The sequence below is a fragment of the Eptatretus burgeri genome, chromosome 5 (genome assembly GCF_056783735.1).
Source record: "Eptatretus burgeri isolate ZD-2024b chromosome 5, Ebu_testis_v1, whole genome shotgun sequence".
NCBI classification, from domain to species: Eukaryota; Metazoa; Chordata; class Myxini; order Myxiniformes; family Myxinidae; genus Eptatretus; species Eptatretus burgeri.
In genome coordinates this window covers 66,032,225-66,057,621 of record NC_140965.1, presented here as the reverse complement: position 1 = coordinate 66,057,621, position 25,397 = coordinate 66,032,225, and the positions used below count along the sequence as shown (strand labels likewise).

The following is a 25,397-nucleotide window of genomic DNA, read 5'->3' as shown; positions in this document are numbered from 1 at the left end:
CAGCTATGTATGCTCCACTGTTTCACAGCCAAAGCCATTGATGTTAATCTGGGTGTTATTGTGTTCAGCATTTTGACAAATATAATATTGTGGAATTATATTATTGTATACAAATTATTGCATATAATAATAAGAGCATCAAGTGCAAAATTGTAACGGTTTTTGTAAAATTGTAACTCGTGTGGTGGTTAACAATTCCCCAATTGCTATGTATTGTGTGTCCCACAAAAGGTTACATCACTCTCAACGTGAATAACTTCAATTTTTACTCCTACGACAATGAGACTCATCATGAGAAAAGGAAACTCACAATGGTTCAGATTATATTTTTCACGGTTGATTTATTGATGAAAAAGCATCAGCTAAGTGAAGAACAAAGTGTTAACTAGAAGGGCACTCGGTAGAGCACATACCTCCGCCACGTAATGCCTGAGCCACAAGGACATATTACAAGAACGGGCCCAATACATTTTTGAAATATCATACAATATATCATTTTTGACCCTATCTCTCAATGGTGAGAATCACTTTGAAAATTCAATTCTCATATCCAGATCCAGATCTTCACGAAAATCGAATCAGTTCGTCCTTGTCACACACCGAACCTGTCCACAAAATTTAACCCGGATCCGTCCACAACTTTTTGAGATATCCTGTACACAAACAAACAAACAAACAAGAAAACGTCATGCAGAGCATGATACTTGCAAAATCTATAAAACAAATTTGACCTCAAAAATAATTGGTGGTTGAATTCAGTGAGCTGATATGCAACTCCTCAACAAATTTCAAGTCAATGGGATGAAACTTGAGAATTTTAGAAACACCACCTTAGTTGTTGCCCTCAGGCCTATGTTGACCTTTTGACCTCAAAAACAACAGGCTTCTTCCTTATGACAAATTCTACTATGTGATGAAGTTTTGTGAAGATTGGTTTAAAATTGTGACCTGTAGGCAACAAACATACAAACAGACAGAATAACAAAATTGACTGACCAATATACATGGTGTCCCAAAATAATGTACTCACATTTTGGCTCATAACTCATTGAATTTTTCATTTATTTTCAGATCAAATTGACCATAATAATGGCAGAAATACGACAAGGTTTTGAAGAAAGAAAATTTATCATAAAGTGCTACTGGAAGCACGAAAACATCATGGAAGTGCAAAGACAATTTAGAAGACAGTTTCACAAAGATCCACCAACGCGACGCACCATTGCTCGCATCCGAGATAAGTTTGAAACAGATGGAACTGTGCATGACGTCCATAAGGAGCGTTCAGGAAGACCACGGTCATCAACCACCCCCGCAAAGGAAAATCAATTGCTGGAAACCCTCCACCGATCCCCAAAGAAATCTGTACGACAAATGGCTCGTGAGACAGGAATCCCAAAATCAAGCGCCCATCGCATTTTGAAGCGAATTAATTGGAAAAGTTACATTCCAAAATTAATCCACGCTCTAAATGAAGACGATCCTGACCGTAGAGCTGAATTTTGTGAGTGGTACCTGGGCAAATGCGAAGAAGATGCAGCATTTCCATCCAAAATTGTTTGGAGCGATGAGGCCAGCTTCAAGTTAAATGGCTCAATTAACCGACACAATTGCACCTACTGGGCTCCTGAAAATCCGCATGTTACTATGGAACACCATTTAAACTTACCAGGGGTTACAGTGTGGTGTGGGATATCAGCATTGGGCATCCTAGGGCCATTCTTTTTGACCAAACTGTCACTGGGGATGTTTACTTAAACTTGCTGCACGAATCTGTCAGTCCACATGTCGAAGAGATATTTGGTGACAAAGACATTTACTTTCAGCAAGATGGAGCACCTCGCCACTACCACCGTGATGTAAGGACCTATCTCGAAGCAACTTTTCCGAACAGATGGATTGGGCGAAGAGGTAGTGTTGAATTCCCTGTGCGTTCCCCAGACCTCACTCCAATGGACTTCTTTTTATGGGGATATCTCAAAGATAAGGTTTACGGCTCAAAACCAGCAACAGTCGATGAGCTGAAAGAGGAAATTGAAAGGCAATGTCTTGCAGTTCCAAATGAAATGATTCGTAACGCTGTTGAATCCATTGGTCCGCGTTATCGGCTGTGTTTGGAACGTGATGGTCGTCAGTTTGAACATTTATCAACATGCATTTATCCATTTATACATTTAACCATTAATCTTGTTTCTAAGTCAATAAACAACGCATTTATTATCATTTAAAGAGTGAGTAAAAAATTTTGGGACACCCTGTAGTTGAAAAATCTTCGATTTTGCAAGTAACAAACAGAGAGGGGTGAAAACATAACCTCCTTCACCTTTCATGGCGGAGGTAATAATAATGGAAGAACATCATAAAACAAATTTTGCTGTCATCACTTTTAAAGACCTTTTTCCAGAGGGAATTTTCCCGAATAGAAAAGGTTTGAATTTGCCTTTTAATGATGCCAGTCTCATAATTGTACAACTTAAAAGTCTAAAAACAGTGTAACCTTTTTTGGGAAACCATGTAGCCTCAAGCTCAAGTGCCATTGAACATTTTTGCCATACACAGTGCCTACAGAAAGTCTACACCCTCCTTTCAAAATTTTCACCTTTTACTGTCTTATAGCCTTGAATTAAATTTCATTAAATCAGACTTTTTCCGCCTTTATTTACACATCGTAACCCACAACTTCCAAATGAAAAACAAATTCCGCAAATTTCAGAAAATTAATTAAAAATACAAAACTAGAATATCTTGGTTGGATAAGTGTCCACCCTCCCCCCCCCCAAGTTAATACTTGGTGGAAGCAGCTTTGACAGCAATTACAGCTGTGAGTCTGTTGGGATAGGTCTCGACCAACTTTTCACACCTCGATTGGACAATATTCGCCCATTATTCTGAACAAAACTGTTCAAGCTCAATCAAGTTGCATGGGGAGTGTTGATGAACAGCAATCTTCAAGTCATGGCACAGATTTTTGATTGGATTTAGGTCGGGGCTCTGACTGGGCCACTCAAGGACATTTATCTTTTTGTTCCTTATCCACTCCAATGTAGTTTTGGCTGTGTGCTTCGGGCCGTTGTCATGCTGAAAGGTGAACTTCTGTCTCAATTTCAGTTTCCTTGCAGAGGGCAGCAGGTTTTCCTCTCGGATTTTTCTGTATTGTGTTCCTTCCTTCTTCCCTTCCATACTGACAAGCCGCAGTCCCTACTCATGAGAAACATCCCCATAACATGATGCTGCCACCACCATGCTTCACAGTCAGGATGGTGTTCTTTGGGTGATGTGCTGTGTTGGGTTTGCGCCAAAAGTAACGTTTTGCATTTAGGTCAAAAAGTTCCATCTTGGTTTCGGTAGAACACAAAACGTTTTGCCACATGGCTTCAAAATCTCTGGAATGTTTTTTTGCATACCTCAAATGGGACTCTAGGTAGGTTTTTTGGAGTAATGGCTTCCTTCTAGCTACCCTACCATACAGACAAGACTTGTGTCGTGCTTGGGATGTTGTTGTCACATGCACACAGTGACCAGTCTTTGCCATAAAGGCATGTAGCCCTTTCAAAGTTACCAGTGGCCTCTCTGATCAGTCTCCTCCTTGCTTGGTCATCCAGTTTGGAATGTGGCCTGATCTTGGCAGGGTCTTGGTGGTAAAATACACCATACAGTTCTTCATGATTGTTTTGACTTGTGCTCCAATGGATATTCAAGGCCTATGAAATAATTTTATACCCATCCCCTGATATGTGCCTTTCCACAACTTTATCCCAGAGGTCTCTTGAAAGCTCCTTGGTTCACATGGTTGAGATTTTGCTGTGAAATACATGACCCAGCAGAGGAAACCTACAAGAACAGCTGATTTTATTCTGAAACTAGAAGGGCACTCGGTAGAGCGCACACCACTGCCACGTCATGCCTGATTCACGGGAACATATCAGGCCCAATACATTTTTGAAATATCATGCTATACAGTACTATATTGTTTTTGGCCCTATCTCTCAATGGTGAAGAATCACTTTTGAAATTAAATAATTCTCGTATCCAGATCCCAATTCAGATCTTCACCAAAATCGAATAATTTCTTCCTTGTCACACACCCAACGGGTACACCAAGCTTCGTCCGAATCCGTGCACAACTTTGTGAGATATCGTGCTATATATCATTTTTAGCCATACCTCTCAATGGTGAACAATCACTTTAAAAATCATCAGATCCTGATCTGGATCCGGATCTTCACTAAAATTGAATAAATTCTTCCTTATCACACACCCAACGTGTCCACCAAGTTTCATTCAAATCCGTCCACAACTTTTTTGAGATGTCTGCTATTATATTATTATATTGCTCTTATAAGGGGGGTGGTCACTGATCCAACCAAGATATTCTAGTTTTGTTTGTTTATAATGAATTTTCTGAAATTTGTAGAATTTGTTTTCCACTTGGAAGTTGTGGGGTACAATGTGTACATAAAGGTGGAAAAAGTATGATTTTATTCAATTTAATTACAGGCTATAAGGCAACAAAAGGTGAGAATTTTGAAACGGGGCTGTAGACTTTCTTTCGGCACTGTATATCAATCCTCCAACAGATTTCATCCTCACAAATCAATTTCCTGTCCTTGTTTCTAAGTTCATCTTCTGCTCCGTGGCACATGTTCTGCCATTAACCTCACTTCAGTTCACTTTTGCTTGCAGGTTTAAGAAACAACGCCACTGAGATACGAGTACTGTATCCCAGGTTACCACAATCCGAAGGTAATATAACCGCCATGCACCCTCCCACATATACAATCTAAAAACAAAGACGTTCTGTGTGGCTTTGGCCATTTCATTACGGGCTTTAAAGCGGAACCTCTTGCAAAAGCAGGAAAAAAAAACAAAAAAAAAACGTAATGACGGATCAATGTTCATGGCATAAAATCCAAGATTTCAGAACAAAATAAACTTTCCCTTGCAAGTTTTTACGTAAACACATTTGTCAACCCAATATCTGTGACTCTGGCCTGTCAGCACGTCACATGGTTAACTGCTCACCGCCCACGTCATTGCAACTTCTGCACACACGACATTACTTATTATCGAAAGACAAAATAAACCATTTAAAATATCCTTCACATTTACTACACTTTCTCCTTAGTCGTTAATTACTAGAATGGGTAGTTTAGATTTAAAAAAAAGTTACATCACACTCATCAAATTGCAAACGGCTATTTGAACAGAGCTTTTAGACATTGGGACAGAAATAAGACATTAATGAGATGACAGGTGGCTCGAGTTCAGTGCGTGCACAGATAACGCTCATTACAGTCCACAAGCTTGTAATAACCGTCTCAAGCTCTTTGTCCTCTTATTTTTTTCCCTCCTCCATCCAAGTGAGACTTCCCTCCGGCAGGGTGGCTCAACACCATTATATCAACAACAGGATGGCTCAACACCATCTCGTGATATTCACAAGACCTGTCAGTGACCTTTTTGGCCCTCATTAACCCTGTTCACGTCTTGTCGGCCGCCTGATCCCCAACTTCCATCCTCCATCGTTTAGCAATTTAAAATAAGGCAGTTGCTGCAGAGAAACAGTGATTCTCAACTTAAAACAACCATTTGAAAGATGGAAACACTCTGACACTACAACCCCCGGTTAGATGAGGACACCTGTTGTCCTTGGAATCGGAAGCTGATTGTCTTTTCGTGCAGCGTTTGTACTTCCTCTCGAACAGCCACTGCTCACTTGGCTGCTTTCACTTGTCCAATCCTGGCAGTTTGTTTGGTTTGTTTCCAAGAATGGAGCAATAGGAAGTGGTCACGTGGGCTTTCTTCCTGACCCCTCAAACATTCATTTCCCACTTGGCTGAAGTACCTCTTCAAAACTCTAAAACTGCAATTTTCCTTTGCCAACACTTCTAATGGCAATATTTCATTTTTATTTTGTTAAACATTCACACCTTCAAATAAGAAGATCAAGCTTAAATAGCTGGCATCATAAACATTAATAATATACAATACCATTCCTTTCGTGCCGTAAAGGCGCATAGGGCTGCCGAGGCAGTTTCATTGGCAAGGAGTACCAGTTCTGGATGGGTCGCCACTCCAACGCAGGTTACCCCGAATGGTTATTACCCCAGTACACTGGTATTCATATCGCCAACCCCGGAAGGATGACAGGCTGAGTCAATCCCACCTAGTGTTAATTCAACGATTGACAGGGGCTTGAACTCAAGACCTTTTGGTCCCAAGCCAGCCAGCTTAACCGCAAAGCCAACAGCAGGCTATCATGAACATTAATTAACCTTACTTAAAATACCCATACAAACTTTGTTCCTCGGGAGCACTTCCACATCCAAATTGACGGTGGTCCTGATGGTGAGGTCAAGCCAGGAGTGCAACGGCCTTCAGGAAACACCTCATCCTGATTATCCCTTTGTCGACTACGTTAAAGATTCCCTTGGTTTGATTAACAATCTGTAACCAAATTGTTTGATCTCTTGGGGGAAGAAACAAAAATGAAAACGTTTTAACATTTAACTTGAAAGCAAAAACCTCGTTTAAAATATCAGCAATGAACTCGTAGAGGTGTAACTTTTTCGTCGTACTTACAGAAGATGGAATATTTTTGGTTTAGGGAAGCTAAAATAGAATTAAATGAATCATGTAGCTTGACCATTTGTGGCCCAAAGATTGGAAAGTATAATACAGAAACGAAACGTCAGTCACTCCCTATCAGATTAATAATCACATTTATCTCAACAGGTCAACACCATTCAGAAGAACCATTCAGAAGGCATGGTTTGAGTCTACGTCATTGTTCAAAAGCAATACTAGCCTTTTGCAAAAAGTCACATGGGTTTATATCGGTGAGAGAGCGAAGAGAGAATACCGAGAGTGATATAGAAGAAAGAACGAGCTATAACAAAGATAAAGATAGTAACTGTAGACAGATAGAGGAGACAGAGTGAGGAGACAGACAAACAGAGAGAGAGAGAGAGAGAGAGAGAGAGAGAGAGAGAGAGAGAGAGAGAGAGAGAGACATAGTGAGAGAGAGGGGGAAGCGAGTTAGAGAGAGGGATATCATTATCAGCCTTAGTACAAATCCCCCAACAACCCCTACACTTCTTTGGACCCTTGCACTTCCTGTCTAGAACGTGCCACAACAAATGTCCAGCCAACATTTCCTTCCTGTATGAACTCCTGGCCACAAATGCTGAACTTAAAACGTAAACATGATCATCTCTTGTACAATTATTAATTCATCCTGGGCTTCAATTTCTGGGCAACGGTTTATGTTGCTGATAGACCAACAAGATCAAAACTATGGATTACTAATGATAAAACCAGTCAGCAATAGCTAAAGAAAGACAATTCAGGCAATGAAAGGAAAAGTTTGTGGAAATGAAACGAGGAAAACAAAAAAAAGTTTGTAAACGGTGCACGAACAAGAAATGGAACGAGGGAAAAGACCAGGAGAAATGGAACATAGTGAGTGAGACGAAAGATGAATAAGACGCGGCAAACAATATACAATACTCATATCCTTCGAGCTCACCAGTTTTGCCAACGGGGCACTCGCAGTAGAAGGAGGCAACACGATCGTGGCAGGTGGCTCCGCTGAAGCACGCGGTATTGGCACAATCGTCGACGTTATGGCCGCAATCAGGACCGGTCCAGCCATTGACGCAAACGCACGAATAGTCTCCCGGCGAGTTGTGGCACGTACCACCGTTGAGGCATGCGTTGGGCTGCAGAGCACACTCATCTACGTCTTCTGTGCAGAACTGACCTGCGCACCAAGGTGTCCAAACACAAGTCAAAGGAAGGTGTTACTTAAAAACAAAAGACAAAACCACCAGGCTAAACCGTTGTGCGATCGAATGATTTACAATTTGTTATGTCGAAGCTTGCAGAGGAGCTGATAAATAAGTGAATAAACAAACAAATGAAAAAAAAAATAAGTAAGAAAGTGAAGGTGTTGTTTATGGGGAACTTGCCCACATCCGCATACATCGATAGATCATCGTGCATGTTGTACACAGATACTAAAGGATATAAATGCACGTTTGATCGGCTCGTTCAACAATCGGTACAAAGCTTTTGCAGAACGCACTCGAGGAGGAACTGGACGCGGTGGCATAATGGTTAGAGCATGCACTCTGAGTCTGGGAGCTCGGCTGTTCGAACCACGTCCAAGTCATAACAAAGACTTTGAAATGGTATGTGCTGCTTATTTGCTTGACACTCAGCATTTAAAGGAATAGAGCGTGGGCAAACAAACAAAAGTTGGCAATGCTAACATATGCTTTGATGGGCCTAATGGCCTCCTCCAGCTTGAAATGGCTTGTAAGGGAACAATATATATATATATATATATATATATATATATATATATATATATATATATATTTATATATATATACATATACACACACACACACACACACGTAAATAAAGAAGGAGCGAAACCACAGAGGACGATGCATTGTATGTCAAGGGATAAGACATATTCGAAGGATAAATCAAAATCAAAGTCGTCATTCTTCATTGTCCACCGACATATTCCCACTCCTCCCCTCAGATTCTGCTCCCCAACATCCAGCCTCAGCCGACCTCAATGACCTCACCATCTTAAACTGCATTCCCTTCACCATACTTTGCCCACCTCCAATGAAACCCCAAAATGTTTTCATTTCCCACAGTGCCACCATTTTGTCATTTTTTTTGATGAAACGTCCGTGCAAAAGCCTGTTGGAAATTACCAAACTGTCTTTGAAATGCTGGTGAGGAAATCAAGACATGTGCTTGTACAGCACGCGCACAACTCAATCCAAGCAAATTACGGTGTCGCCATGTTCCAAGGGCTCTGCGGCAAAGTGAGGATTCACCCGCGGTGTAATCACCGTGGGATTAAGTCAGCCAGCAAGCACCAGCACAGCCATATCTCAGTCCTCACCATTTGTGTGCATCGTCATCCCGACTCGGGAGACGGTACGGGTCCCTCACCTTCGTAAACTACCTCCGATCAAATTATTCGGCATTGCAAGTCCAAGTGGATGAGTCGAGTCGAGAGTTGTATTTGTGGTCGAGGTGATATTTTTTGAAGTTGAAATGTGTTAATTGAGGAACAAGGTAAGTTGTAGGTATGGGGCAATAGAATTGCTTCGTGGCTCAGAGAGATGAGGCTCGCCTCCAAAATCCCTCCCTCTTTGGTTCCCTGGAAGAATGGAAACATTGGCAAAGCAGTTCCTGCTTGTGGACTTGGCAAATATGGTAACACTGTGAATATAGTGTAACGGTTGTTGTTGGGAAAAAAAAAATAAAGGTAAGCATTACACCTGTTGTATACAAACTCAACTTTTGCCCAGAAACTCCTTCGGCAGCAGCGGCGCTCTGTAAAGAGACGACGATGATGACGACGACGACATTAATCCGAGTTAAATAATAATACAAAGTATGACTAAAGTGAAAGACAACAAGACAGGTTGTCAGAACCTCAAAATGAAGGCCGAGTGTCAAAATCCGAGAGCAAACGACTGAGGGACTATTAACAACACCATCATCATGAAATTCCGGGCCGGCCTCGGCGTTGCCCACGAATAAAGCAATCTCGCCTGGAAGTGTCAGCAGAAGCAAGGCGAAAGAGAAGCCGATTCGATCAATTTCGGGAAAAAGTCATCGACGAGATTCCTACGAGCGGGATAAGGCTCCAAACTGGGAAGGAACGCTCTCTGTGTTAGGCGTGCATACGGCTGAGGACATATTTGACTCGTTGGTGCAACTAATGAGTGAAACAATGTCACCATCTGAATGAATAATACACAGGTAGGTTCGACCTTGATTGTAACCTTTATTACCTCCACCACCAAAGGTGCACGGAAGTTATGTTTTCACCCCCTGCTTATCTGTGAGCAGGATATCTCAAAAATCATGGCCGGATTCGGAGGAAACTTGATGGGCAGGTTGGGTGTGAGACAAGGACCAATCGATTCAATTTTGGTGAAGATCCGGAACCTGGTCCGGCCGATCAGTGGGATACAAAACGTAAACTGTTCAGGCTGGTGGAGGTATGCGCTCTACCTCGTGGCGTTCTAGTTTTAAATGCGTCCGAGCATTTTGTAACTATACCGTGGAGTTCAACTTGTCTGGATTAGTTTGCCTATAGTTTTTATGACGTCCTAGCCACCTTTTGCTAATGAAGTACTAATCAAACTCTTCCAAACTCTTCCATGAGCCTTAAAAAAAATACTTTATTTTAGGAAAAAACACGACGATATGAAAGGAAGAACGAAAGCACCAAAGAGTAAGGTTCACACAAGGGTCGAACAGGCCGCAGGTGAGTCAGATAAATGACCTTCACGAGGTCCGACTCAAAGCTGACTCACTTCGACAAATGGGAAAGTTTGCATCAAAATATAGGCCTTCGGAGGAAGGTTGGGACCATGCAGCAAACGTACCAAACCGTTTCCTTTGGGATTTTATCATCATCGGCCAGATTCACCGATGGATGTTCACGACTCGTAACGCGCCAAAGAGAACGATGAGAGACGTGCGGCGGATTCCAAATTGAGGTGCCCGGGCCCCAATGCTAACCTCATCCGGGATGTGTAGATGTAAGGGGAGATTCGCAAGCCTTCCGGGAACTGAGGCACGGGGAAGTGCACGGTAGAAATACGCTCACCTTAATATGACCTTTGAGATTCCTCATTTTCACGTTTACCTGCGACCCGCAATTGCCTTATCTTACAGCCACAGGCCGAACCACTCATTTTAAACTCGTACACTTATTTTAAAATGTGGTTTCCTTGAGAAAGATGAATAAATTAATAAAATCCAAGCACACGGCATTGCAGCTCAACCCAAAGTGGTTTATATTGACCGAGACAATTACCACATGTAATCCACATTGATACCGTAACGAGGATGGATGATGGGCCACCAAAATTCCGAGGAAATAAAACCAACAAACAAACACGGAACCTTCATTCCTTGAGCAGTCCCACCAAAACAAGGCAAAGTTTACTTACAAGTGTTAAGACAATCACATCAAACCGATTTCTGCGTTTGCCCAAACTAGAGTATAGGGGCTTGAAAGGTGAAAGCACCATGTCAAGTTCATGCACGGTTAAAAAAAAAAAAAGGTCCATGTTGCGAGTTCAACTCCAGCTAAAGGCAGCAGCAATGAAGATCCCATTGATCATTGTCCAAACTAGCTCTGGGTGTTAAACGTTATGCGGGTTTCCCAATAAGCCAATCAGAGACGTACAAAGGCAAGAAATGATGGCCGCCACGTTCGCCGCCAGGAATTTCTTCGACGCTGCATTGGACGTTGAACGATGCATCTTTTCTTCATATTAAAAGATGATTCAAAATGTCAAAGTGAAAAATGAAATGACCATCAGATCTAACAATTCCGCTTCCTTTTAAGTCCCGAATTGGTTCCGAGTCTCTCGACATGGCAAGAGATCTCCCAATTTTATCCACCAAAGTCTGAGAAGCCTCGCTATCCGACGCACAAGAAAGAACCCGACCATCCTGAATCCTGACACCTTCTCCCAAATTATTAAAAAGCAGAACCTTCAAGTCTGATATCGATGCGAGCAAAAAGGCGCAAATTAATCGAGCCGTTTGAAGGGTCTGGTGCCTGCGATTTGGATACAGGCGCAAAAATAAATCGATGCACAAATCTCAATTCCGAGTGGATTGGGTGAAATGTATTCCGTGGGTTCGTCACAGCAAAAAGGGTGATATTCACGGTTTGTTTTCCCACCGCATTTGCAGAAGGAATAAATATGCGGCCACGCTGCTATTGATGACATGATCACTTTCGAACAGGAATGGTGGAAAATGTGACACTTGCATTGACGTTTTACATACGTGTAACAATTACCGCGGTTGCATTTGTTTGAAAAACGGACAGCTAACACGACTGCCAACAGCCACATGCCGGAACAAGAATGTTCGGTGCAACTTCAAAATGGTTGACAGCCATATAAACTTCATCAATCCAGTCCCTGTGCAGGTTACCGGGTAACAAGGACAAGAGTTTTAAAATTCCCTCGTCTGCAGAAGATTGGACAAAGGTGCAGTTGTCGAAGAGCCCTAAATGGCATCATGTGACATTAATCACGTGATAAGCAACATCTCAAAGACCACGTTGCGACCATCTACTCAAAACAATCCAGGAACCTCATCAACCACCTCCCTGTATCTAATCAACCACCTGACGACCCTGACACTCCCAATGAGGTGCAGCCAAGTTCCATAGTTCATCTATTGGAACCATACTCTGCACAGAGCTATTGGTCTCCTGGGCTATTGGGCACAATCCTGGATGGGTCGCCACTCTGACGCAGGATATTCGAATGGCTCAATCATCCCAGCAAGCCGGTACTCATTTTGCCGACCACGGAAGGATGATGGCTGAGTCAACCCCACCTGGTGTTAATTCAACGGAGAAGCAGGATTTGAATTCAGGACCCTGTGATCACAAGCCAGTCATCCGAAGCTCCATTGTGGTATGTGAAAAGTTGCCAAAAATGGTCTTTACTGTACTTTTACTTCCGACTGTGGTCAAACCACAGCATTTCTCATCCCCTCCTACTCATCGCTCTCCTCTCCTCCTCCGCCCCCTTTTACCCCTTCGACACTGAACTTCCCTCATTCTTGCTCAACATAAGAGGAAGAGACATCTTCACCCCATCTGCATTTAGCAAACCAGGCCATAGGGTTCAAAAGGCCGGCTGAAGCACAAACAAACATGGCCATAGCTATCGTAACACAACTGTGCTCGACTCTGTCTCGGTTTCCCAAGTCAGGAAATTGTAACTCAGTGTCCCCATTAATCAAGCGTTTAACTGCATAATCGTGACAGGTTGAGCATGCCAGTATTTCGATTCAAACAGGGTGGGTTTATAACGTCAACGAAAAACTTAACCACAATGCCATCGTGGCGCCATACACAGCCTCTCGAGACATGACACAGCCTTCGCCCGAGGCACGTTCCAGGATAGATTCCAGCCAATTCGAATAATGCCTGTGCAAAGCTCAGGTGATAATAGCAACCGTAAAATAAACTACCAATGGACACTTCAACAAAGGCTTATGTTACATCAAGGGCAGGTGAAATAACTTTGCGGAGGATGGGTGGTGGTGTGGATATTAATTTACCCATCATGCCTATTTCTGATGCACAATATTGTGAACATAACAATAGAATTTCGTCATATCTACCTATTCTTCTTCCCACGATCATCACACACAAAGCCGTAGTCGTAAATATAGCCATACGCCCTCACACCCTGAACTAAATGTCACTTCCAATTCTCACCCTGGGTAAGGGCGAACCAACAAGCCTCACCCCAGACCCTGCTTCACCACCAAGCCTCACCCCGGGTCCAGGCGAACCAACCCTCACGCTGGGCCCAGACTCATGTCAAGTGTGACCCCAAGCCCAGGATCACCACCAAGCCTCACCCCGGGCCTTGGTTCCCTGTCGAGCCTCACCCCAGACCCAGGCTCAGCCAAACCTGCCTCTTCAACAGAGTCCAATCACATTATCCTGAAAGTCCCACAGCCTGGAAACTATCATTGCTGTTAAAAGAACCTTAGAACCACAAATATTTATTCTACGAGCTGGATAATCGATAACGAAAGGGGAACTGATATCGACCCAAACTGCAGAAGAAGAATCACCTTTAGTTTGGCACCAAAGCGTGACACGGAAAGAGCAATATTGTCTGGATAAGAATATCAGCGGATAAACGCTGTGTACAAGAGTTTGATTTCTTTTGAAAACACAGCTCTTCGCACAAAGAGCAACATCACCTGATGTGTAGTTATCCCCATAAAATAACAGATTGTCACTTTATACTGCAGTACAAGTCAATTTTTAAAAACGATTTAAACACTCTTTTTTTTTAAACTTTGTTTTTTTTAAAATGATTTTAAAACTCACTGGATGTTGAGTGTGCAACATCCATTTCCCTTAATAAAATTCAGCTCTATCAATCGAGTACTGCAATCCGATTGGTTGTTTGTGAAGTTTTCCGTACGCAAACACACAAGCAAAAGAAAATCATTCCCGGGTGAGCATTTTCCGACAAAGTCAGAAAATATACATTTTGGGAACAACCCACCCCAACCTCTCTCCGAACAAAAACTTGCAAAATCCAATTACCACAACCAAACATGCACGGTATAATGTTTTAGTTGATAACAATCACCAATCAATTTCCAAAGAGATCTTGCACAATGGATCAATAAGGTGGTGTTTGCCTGCAGTTAGTAATGAACTTTGGCTTCGATACCAACCAAGTCAAGATTGCACAGGTAAGCAATGGTCCAATGCAGTAGAGCAACTTGAGGAAGCCAATGAGGCCACAATAATGAACGAAGGACCGCCTTGGCGGAGTCGGCCGTACAAGACCGGTACTATTCTTATTATTTAAGTTGTTGAATCCACACGCGATCTACCTTCTGTCAAAGTTATCTTGGTGCAGAGAAGGCTGACCGAGAATACAATGCTTATTGCTGATAAAGGAATGGGGTAAAATATTTTCCGATTACCCTTGTTATTGCGATGGCAAGACTCACAGTCATGCAGGGTATGTACCCAACGAAAAACGCACATGGTATATACAATCCTTGCCAACTTGGACCAGCCGAGGCCAAAGTCGTTCCCAAGTGCATTGTGATGGAGTTTTTGACACGATGTTAAGACTAAGCCAGTGTCAGCCTAAGCCAGAGAGTGTACCCACCTGGGGCCTGACAGCAGGACCCTCCACCAAGTGAAATAAGCAGAAGCAGAAAGTGATCCAACAACTCGAGCAAGCCAGCTCATGTTAATGCCATTTCATTTCCAACCAAAAAAAATAAATAAATAAACTTTTTCGCAAAGAGAAAATTTGGCAAGGGAGGATACGCTTGATTGACAGCCTTTCACTATTTGAGATTGACAGAGCACGTCAATCAGGATGATCATTTCCTCCAATCAAAAGTCAGAAAAGCTATTATGAGTGACCCACTCTGCTTGCAGATTGGAGGATTTCTCTTTGCCTGCTCAACAATATACGTCATCATGTGGATCACGTGACTACACATGAGGGCCAAGCCATCATTATTTTATCACAAAAATAAAACGATCAGGCGAGAACACATAGAGCCTGGCCGTGTGTAAAAATGACGACGTAAGCTTACCTGTCCACTGAGGAGGACACTGGCAGTTGTATGTATTTACGCCATCTACACAAGTGGCACCGTGCTTACACCAGTTCTCTGGACAGTTGTCAATATTCACTTCGCAATCCGGACCGGTGAATCCTGATCAGTGTGTTGGTGGGAGAGGAGACATGAGGGTTAAAGGACATTGGATTCAAGTGGATGACATATTGGAACCTCAGGTACCAGAAGAAGAAGGGAAGGATATCAACACGTGATCAAGATCATTAGGATTCCTGGCATTTGATTTTGATGCTTAAAACACAACTCAACCACTCTCAAACCATTAACATCATATTACCACAAACATAATCCCATAATGATGACATACAGGGTTCATCAACTTAATGTGTGTGCAGGGTGGGGTGGAGGTGGTAATGGAGGGTGAGGGGCGGGGGGGGGAGATAGGGAAGGGAAGTATAGTCCCATGATGATGACATTCCGCACCATTTTTATACGTAATATGTAAACAGCCCTGAGATTAAATTGCGTAAATCTGGATGACAGAGATGGAGGTTGCTTGAGTTTTCACATCGCCACAAACCACACAAGCATGACTGGCCATCCCATAACACAGAATGGACAGGCTCAATGACAGCAAATGGGCAGTGTTAGCAAGCATCATACAACAAACGATCGGTGTCTGGTGATGAGAATTCTGCCAGGAGAGAGTTTAAAAGCTGATGGTAGCCAGATTGGGGAAGGAAAGAGCTCAGACAGGCAGTCGGCTGACAAGCTGCGATAAGACAACGGATACAGCTGACCATGTTGTCCTATTAAATAACTTCCAATTAATAAGAAACTAACTTCTACTCCCAAATCACTTTACCCCTCCCCCCCATCCAACCCCCGCTCCCCCGGTCCTGACTACCAATCTCCCCTTCTGCCCCTTTCATTAGAATAGCAAGTTAATCATGTCAATCTCCCCTCACATTTGTGTTTGACAAGTCCTTATAAATCGTAAACTCTGGGACACAGCCTGGGAGGAATGTTACATGAAGCCAATCGACTACAATGCATTTTGTACCTACCACTGTAACGGGTTCGGTCGAATGTATATTCCAACTTTGATTTTACAAATAACAACTCATTTTCCTTAAACTTGAAAACAAAGACATCAAAATGAGCACCCATCTATGAATGGTATCACAGAACCAAAATGGTGGAGTAATTTTCAACCACTGCCTCCCTCATCCTGAACCCACCTTCGACCTGGACTTGACGTTCCCTTTCCCTCCACTTACCTCTCCCCCATCGACCTCATAAATTTTATCATTATTTTTTTTTTATAATTTTGCCTCAACAACTCTTTCACACATGCAGCTCCTATTTCAATACATATTATTGCCATAATAAAGAGTTCCACTCACCAGGAAGGCAGCTGCACATGTAGGAGCTATCACCCATGGCTTGGCATGTTCCGCCGTGCTGGCAGAGCGAGGGCGCACATGGCACATAAGGGGTCTCACAGTGGTGCCCGCTATACCCAGCCGGGCACAGACACGAGTATGAACCGGATAGGTTGGAACAGGTCCCGCCATTCAAACAGGGCCCAGAACCTCCAGTGCATTCGTCCACGTCATCACGGCACAGTGGTCCGGTATAGCCTGGCTCGCAGGTGCAGTGGTAGGATTGAGCGTGCACCTCACAACGACCACCAAAACCACATGGGTTTGATGCGCAGGGATCAGGAACATTGCAGTTAGTGCCTTGGGGTTGCATGTGATCAAAAGAAGCGTGGAGAAAGAGAAAGATACATAGATAAAAGTTATGGCCTGAGACGGATGGACACACACACACACACACACACACACACACACACACACACACACACACACACACACACACACACACACACACACACACACACCTCAAAAATACCTGCCAATAACCTGTCTACCACCAACATACAACCTTTTAACAGGAATAATGACAGAAATGATACAATACCACCTAATACAACAAGGAGGCCTTGAGGCAGAACAGAAAGGATACAAGAGAGGATGTCATGGAACGATAGACCACTTAATTTTAAACAAGGTCATACTTGAAAACTGCAGGAGGAGAAGAACCAAATTGTCTACAGCCTGGATAAATGATGAAAAAGCTTTTGATAGTGTCCCACATTCATGAATGCAATCAAGTGCACGCAAAGCTACAAGATAAATCCCCAAACAATCAATCTGATTCAGAAAGCCATGGATCTCTGGAATGCCACACTAATCCTGCAGCACTCGGAAGGAAAGATCGAAATACCAGGAGTAAAGATACGACATGAGATCTTCCAAGGAGACAGCCTTTCCCCACTCCTGTTTTGCCTGGCTCTGGACCCACCAAGTCACCTCATTAATGAGCAAGGACACAGATACACCATAACAACCAATAAAAAGATCCTCCAAAGAAACAAGAAAGGTGACGCATCGTCTGTACATGGACGATTTCAAACTCTTAGCACCGAATGACAAAAAAAATTGGCATAACAACTGAAGTTAGTCAAATGGTACTCTGATGACATCCAAATGGAATTTGGCCTTGATAAGTGTGCCAAGTGCACATTCATACAAGGTAAATCAACAAAAACAGAAAAGATGACAATCAACCTAAATACAACAATACATGAGCTCGACAACAAAACATCTTACAAATACCTTCGAGTGGAAGAGGATCACCAAATTTTTCACAAACAAATGCGCAAAACAATTACCAAAGAATACCTGCGTAGAACGAGGCTGATGCTAAAAACATACCTATCCCCCATGTAACAAAATCAAAGCCATAAACCAACTAGCAATACGAGTGTTCCAATACAGAGTTCTGCGGAATAGTAAACTGGCCACAAACGGAAATTTAAAAAAACTAGATATCAAAACAAGGAAACTCCTCACTTTCCACAAAATGGTCTATAAAAATCAATGCATCCAGAGAATGCAACTGCCGAGGAAAGGAGGAGGTGGCAGCCTGATGGAACTCAATAAAGTGCACAGAGCGACGACTGTAAGATTAGCAGACGACATGAAAAGTTCAACAGACTACTGAATACAATTTGTACACAAGTATGAACACAACAAACCAGAAAAGGTAGCTCTCACTCACCTTGCAAAAAACTTCCAAAAACAGGTACGAATAGAAGAAGTCACGCAACAAACCGAAACAGCAACAAATGCAGCCCCAATGAATGCCAAAAAGACAAAAGAAAAATACAAGACAACATATCAACAGATATATAGTGACAACTGGGAAAAATACAAAAGAGCAGAGAAATATTAAAAAAAAAGAGTTGGATAGGTTGGGGATAGACAAAGCAAGATCACTGGAATGGCTAAGTCGAGGTCAGCTCAATTGGGATGGAGAACAAATCATTATAAATGCCCAAGACCAAGGACCCTACATGATTGGCTTTAAAAAATGGCAGGACTGAGCAAATCGGCAAGTGTAGAATTTACAAAGTAGTATAGAAACAGAGAGCACGAGTCACCTCCTATCGAGAAGCAAGAAACCCATATCAGAACAGCTGTACACACAAAGACACAACAAGGTATGTTGAGTAATCCACTGGCACATCTGCAAAAATTTCAATATCCCATTTCCAGAAAACTCATGGAAACACAAACCAAAAGCAAACATTGAAAACAAGAACACAATGCTTATATATGACCTCATGATCCCATCCAGCGCGACCATAGAAAACAAAGCACTGCGACCGGCCATAGTACTCAGATACAAAAAGGAAATGAAGGCATTGCAAAATGAGATTTCAGCGCCCAGTGATTTTGGTCTAAATAACACAGAAATCAAGAAAACGACCAAATATCAAAATCTCCAGAATGCAGTGAAAAGATCCTGGAAGCTGAAGAGCATCAAAATTGTACCAGTGATAAATGGAGCTACGGGAATGATAAGGCCCAAGTCACATTTGCCACGGCGGCCGTGGGATCTACAAAATCTACGGCCACTAGCAATTAAAGGGCGGCCGCAGTATTTCCACGGTCACACAATGTAGCAGTCACATATGTTTTTATTTTTCGGGGAGCTGCACGGCGTATTTATAAACTGTGGAGACCGAAAACGTGGGGGTGCCGTACAGTCTTTGATTTGATGTCGCACGGTGACCTTAGGGCGTCCCTGCAGCGGCCATAGAATTTTCAAGGCAGACACAAGGTGCCCGCAAGGCGACCGCAGGGGGACCGAAGGGGGGCCCTAAGGCGAACGCGCGGCCAGACGGACGGTAACGAGTGGTTTCTTTTTTTTTTTCTTTTTTTTTTACCAGTTCTTTTGTTTCAGCTTGTCGAATTTCTACGGTGAACGTAGAAATGAAAAAAGTTATAACTCCGCGTCATAATTCCACGGCGACCCCTACAGCCTGTAAAATATAGCCAAACGGCGTAGGGCCACCCTGAGGCCACCACAGAAACTCTGCAGCCACCACACGTTTCTGTCAATTCAGAGGGTGTATGGCCGCCGTATCCTCGCCGTAGAGCAAATGTGACTTAGGCCTAAGAAGAACCTCACAAAGATCCTCCAAACTATCCCTGGAAACATTACCACAAACAAACTACAGTTGGAGGCTGTCTGGGGCTCAGTGACGATCCTTAAAAGAGCCCTGAGGAACAAAACTCTGAGAAGAAGAAAACTTCACAGCTTAGTCCATGAATCGAGATCCTTAACCGAAATGAAGGTGGATACTTCGAGTCCTGGGAGGACTCCGTTCCACTGGCTGAAATCCGAATTATTGAGATAACAATGGACAAACACACACACGACGACAAAATCTCGTCCCTGCTGTGTGTGTGGACGGGGGAGGGGGGGGGAGGGGGGGGGTTAATAAGAACTCTGCAATAAATAAATAAAACAAAACTAAAAAATAAATAGTACATAATTAAATGAAACAAACACTAAAAAAGTAGATTCATCAATGAGTACATACATACATAATCAAAAAGAATGAGAAGAAGAATCGGATTTTCCATCATTTTTTTACCTGTCCAACCCAGCAAGCAGTGACACTGATAATGCTGCAGGTCAAGGAGGTGGCAGGTGCCTCCATTAAGACATGGTGTTCTTAAGCATGCATTGTCCACCGGAGTCAGGCAAAGACTGTCCATGAAACCCAGTGGACATTCACAGGTGTACGCAGCAGCCCCCGCACGTACATCCACATGGCACATGCCTCTATTTTGGCATGGAGAGCTGAGGCATGGATCTGGTAGCTGGCAGTATGTACCCACATATCCACTACGGCACCTGGCAATGGCAGGTGGTGCACACAGGTGAGATTCTATTTTGGTTTGTAAGACAATGGGGGGGAGGGGGGGTAAAAGAAAAGGATAGAAGAGAGGGAAAATAAATGTCCAAGAATACTAATTTGGTTTGAAACAGTTGAACTGAATCTCTCTCCAAGCACCGTGTGAACATGTAATCTCTACAGGGGTATGGGTTAACACAATGTCCCAATTCTATCTCATGCAAATGGAACAGATCATGAGGAGATGGAATAGGATAAGAGGAACCAGGTATAGTTCGAGATAAATGACAATGGAAGTATTAGATCCACAGACATTGGCAAATAAACAAATATTTACAAAATGAGAAGAATGAAGGGAAGGGGGAGGGGGGTTTGCAGGGGCGAGAAATGGCGGGAAGTCGAGGAATTTCATTTACGAATCACAAACCTATTTAAACCTCAATCAATCCATCCTGAGTCATGCTGTGTACCACATCACCAAGTAAGGGTTAAATAGAAGGCAGCTGGTGTTTTATCCCCTCGCGATCTGTTCCGTGTCATTTCCTTCACAATCGTCATTTATAAGCTCAAAAACCAGAATGATCTTACAAGAATCATGATGGTCTTAACCATTCAGCCAAAGATTAGGGTCCCCATTGACAACTCAGGTCTTTGGCAAACATTAACTGACTGACTGAAAGAATCCGCACCGGTCAGCTGTCCTGCAATGAAGTGGCACAGGTGGTCTCCAAGACAGTCTCTCATGCTCATTGCAATTGAACAATTTTTAAAATCCCTTTGTGATGTGATAAATAGTCACAACAGGACCCATCACAACTTCCATTCTCTATGACACAAATACACTCAGCAAGGACACACAGTGCCCTCAGCAGATGTTAATTACCTGCAGAATCCACAGAACATGTGTTTATGTCATTGGCCTAACCTATCATCATCAGGTACCTTTTGTAATCATGGGTTCACTCTTTGTTCAAACAGAATGAATTACTAAATATAGGTTTTTTAAACGTTAAAAAAACGACATAGGCACTTCTGAGTGGTCATAATTAGGACTATTATTACATCCAATGAAATTTGATTGGTGACAACTGCCCAGTAGATTCGCTCCAACTGACAGCAATTCGAGACAACTGCCTGGTTAATCAGCGCCGACTGCCCACGTGATCCACTCCAACTGCCCACGTGATCCACTCCAACTGCCCACGTGATCCACTCCAACTGCCCACGTGATCCACTCCAACTGCCCTCGTGATCCACTTCAACTGCCCTCGTGATTCGAGCCAACTGCCCACGTGATTCGAGCCAACTGCCCACGTGATTCACTCTAACTGCCCACGTGATTCACTCCAACTGCCCACGTGATTCGAGCCAACTGGCCACGTGATTTGAGCCAACTGCCCACCTGATTCATGCTATCTGCCCACGTGATTCACTCCAACTGCCCACGTGATTCACTCCAACTGCCTATGGGATTTGAGCCAACTGCCCAGGCCATTTGAGCCAACTGCCAGGGATTTTCGATCTGTCTGATTTACTTGTACCCAATTGCCTTTTGGTCTGACACGATGCTGCCTCATACTCAAAATTATTCTGTCAAAGATCAGAGATCTGACATGATGGTCTTAACCATTCAGCCAAAGATCAGGGTCCCCATTGACAATTCAGATCTTTGGCAAACATTAACTGCCCGTTTGACTGAAAGACCACCTGTAAAGGCATCAGAATACTTTAACAATTAGCACTTGTCCTAAACAACCAACTGCACATCATCAAGGTATGATTTGAACACATCTCACAAAAAAATATTCAATAATTCTCAAGAGCCACAATAAATTGCTGTCATTTACAGTTCCCTCAGAAAGTTTTCACGCCTCTTGACTTTTCAGATTTTGTTGTGTTTCAGCCTTAATTTTAAATGGATTAAATTGAGATTTTTTGTCACTGTTCTACACATAACACCACATAATGACAAAGTGGAATTCCTTGTTTTTTGAGAAATTTTTACAAATTAATTTGAAATGAAAAGCTGAAATGTCTTGTGTCGATAAGTATTCAACCCCTTTGCTATGACACTCCAAATTGAGCTCAGGTACATCCAATTTCCTTTGATCATCCTTGAGATGTCTCCATAACTGGATTGGAGTCCACCTGTGGCCAATTAAATTGATTGGACATGAGTTATAAAGAAACACACCTTTCTATCAAAGGTCACACAGTTGACAGTGCATGTCAGAGCAAAAACTCTACCTTGAAGTCCAAGGAACTGTGCGTAGACCTTTGAGATAGAATTGTGAGGAGGCATAGATCTGGGGAAGGGTGGAAAACAATTTCTAGTGTTGAAAGTTCCCAAGAGCACAGAGAGCTCCATCATCAGGAAATGTAACAAACATGGAACGACCCAGACTCTTCCTAGAGCTGGCCATCTGACCAAACTGAGCAATCGGTTAAGAAGGACCTTAGTCATGGAGGTGACCAAGAACCCAATGACCACTCTGATAGAACTAGAGTTCCTTGGCTGAGATTGGAGAACCTACCGGGAAGGACCAGAATCTCTGCAGCACTTCACAAATCGTGGCTTTATGGGAGAGTGGCGAGACAGAAGCCACTCCTGAGAAAAAGGCACATGACAGAACGCCTGGAGTTTGCAAGAAGGCACGTGAAAGACTCTAAGAGCATGAGGAAAAAGATTCTGTGGTCTGATGAGATGAAAATTCTTCCCTCCAGGCCTTCAAAACAGCTGTTCACCACCATCTCTTATCATCCCCCATCCAAATCCTCGATCGTTTCTACCCCCGTTAATCCACCCCAAGCCCACCACCTTCAAATTCCCTGCTTTCCTTCCTGATAGTCCCCGTAATGTATTCCCCATGTTCCCCGCTCCATCCCTCTCCCTTCCACAGATCTCCTAATGTCTCTGTTCCCCACCGTTTTGTCCTTCCCACTCCCGCCCCTCTTGTCTCATGCCCCCCTTGCTGTGCGTTGTGTGTTAGCTCTCATACGAGCGTCGACAAGGTATACAAGAAGAAGAAGAAAAAAAATAATTGAACTCTTTGGCCTGAATGCAAAACGCTACGTCTGACGGAAGCCGAGCACAGCTCATCACCCATTTAACACCACCCCTAACGTGAAGCATGGTGGTGGTACCATCATGCTATGGGGATGCTATCCAGCGAAAGGGACTGGGAGACTTGTAAAGATAGAGGGAACAATGAATGGAACCAAATACAGGCAAATCCTTGAGGAGAACCTGCTTCAGAGTGCAAAAGACCTCAGACGGCTGAAAAGAAAACATTCAAACAGGACAACGATCCCAAGCATACAGCCAAAGCAACATTGGAAAGGCTTCAGAACAAGAACGTGAAAGTCCTTGAGTGACCCAGCCAAAGCCCAGACTTGAATCCCATTGAGAATCTGTGGAAAGACTTGAAGATTGCTGTTCATCAACGCTCCCCATCCAACTTGACAAAGCTTGAGCAAATCTTCCGGGAGAAAATCCCCAAATCCAGATGTGAAAAGCTGATACAGACATACCCAATAAGACTCAAAGCTGTAATCGCTGCCCAAGGCGCTTCTCCAAAGTATCGACTCAGGGGGGTTTGGTGACAAAAAATTTAAATTTAACACATTTTAAATCCAGCCTGTAACACAACAAAACGTGAAAGAGTCAAGAGGCGTGAATACTTGATGAAGGCACTGTATATTTTTATTCATCAACCAATTCCTCACTAGCCTTCAATTCTGAACTTTTAACTCATCCTTTACTCCTAATGATATTTATTCACACCAAGGAACCATAGTGCCTAAAGGTCTTCAATTCAAGAACCTCACTCATTTTTCGAACTATTGGCAAAAATTCTCTTGTACTCACGGTTAAGACTATCTGCCTTTCCGCACACCCAAGCACCCGAGGCTCCCAGGCCCATGTTACCGAGGTAATAGGCCTTTGTACTGGTTGCTGTTCCCAGCATGGTCAGCATGCCAAGAAGGCCGGCTTGCCCTCAAGGGAGGGGTTAGGATGTGTGGATGGGGGCTATGGAGAGGAGGAGAGCTCTCTCAAAGCCACGACCCTGGCACCCCTTGACCCTCCGCCAAGCAACCAGGGTCAGGCTAGTCACAACTCACCGCCACTCTCACCCCGATCCTGGTTGAGCCCAATTGTACTAAGATGGCTCTAAGTTTGAATCAACACTTATTTGAATCATTTGGGAATTTAATGTGTAAACATCATGTGTGCAACATTTGGTTGATGTTGCGAAGTAATGACCTATTGTTTATTCAATGTAAAGAAAACATACACACCTCGGTTTTGAACATTTTGTCTTCCATGTCATGATTATTTAAAAAAAAATTAAAATCACTGAAGATTGTCCTCTGCCATCTCTGCCCTCTCAAAATATCAGCCAGAAAATGGCGAATCCACCATTCACTCCATTCTCATTGGTTAAAAAGGCGGTTTAACCTGTTTGGGGAAAGATCTGTGGCCCTTGCTCAGCCAAGCTGTTGCTTAGATGCTCACAAAGGGGTTAATCGGCCCTGGGCTGTCCCCAAGAGACCACACACAGGCCGCCGAGCCCAAGGCCCCGAGCCCAGCCGAAAGCCTGGCCCAATCCATTGTGCCCTCAACCAGTCCAGCTGCTGCTGCCTGGGGGGAACATTCTTCCATCAAAACCTGGCACATCATGCGAACCTCAGCAACGGAATCCTGCAACGCCACATCACTCTGCACAATTCCACTGCAATTAAAGCAATTTACAAATCAGCAAGCCAATTTATTTTTTCGAATTTACGCCGTGTTTGAGAAATTATGGTGTGCGTGCGTGAGTGTGAGTGCGACATCAATTGAGGTTAATTAGTGTGCTGAGGCTGACAAATTTACAGACCGGCAAACCCCAATCCATGACATTAAGCACGTGGCGGATTGCTCCCATGGGGGGAAGAAAGGTAGTAGGGATCACGGTGGTAA

The 25,397-nt window shown here is 43.3% G+C and overlaps 1 protein-coding gene across 1 annotated transcript in view; it reads right to left on the bottom strand.

Moving 5' to 3' along the window:
- Positions 1-25,397, bottom strand: part of LOC147026597 (neurogenic locus notch homolog protein 1-like) — an 85,548-nt gene that overhangs the window by 37,825 nt on the left and 22,326 nt on the right. Inside the window, exons 3-6 of the mRNA XM_085882167.1 lie at positions 20,171-20,433; positions 16,563-16,901; positions 15,172-15,294; positions 7,529-7,762 (exon numbers count right to left, since the gene is read on the bottom strand). Of these exons, the coding sequence (XP_085738293.1) occupies positions 7,529-7,762; positions 15,172-15,294; positions 16,563-16,901; positions 20,171-20,433 (959 nt within the window). The remainder of the gene's footprint in view (positions 1-7,528; positions 7,763-15,171; positions 15,295-16,562; positions 16,902-20,170; positions 20,434-25,397) is intronic.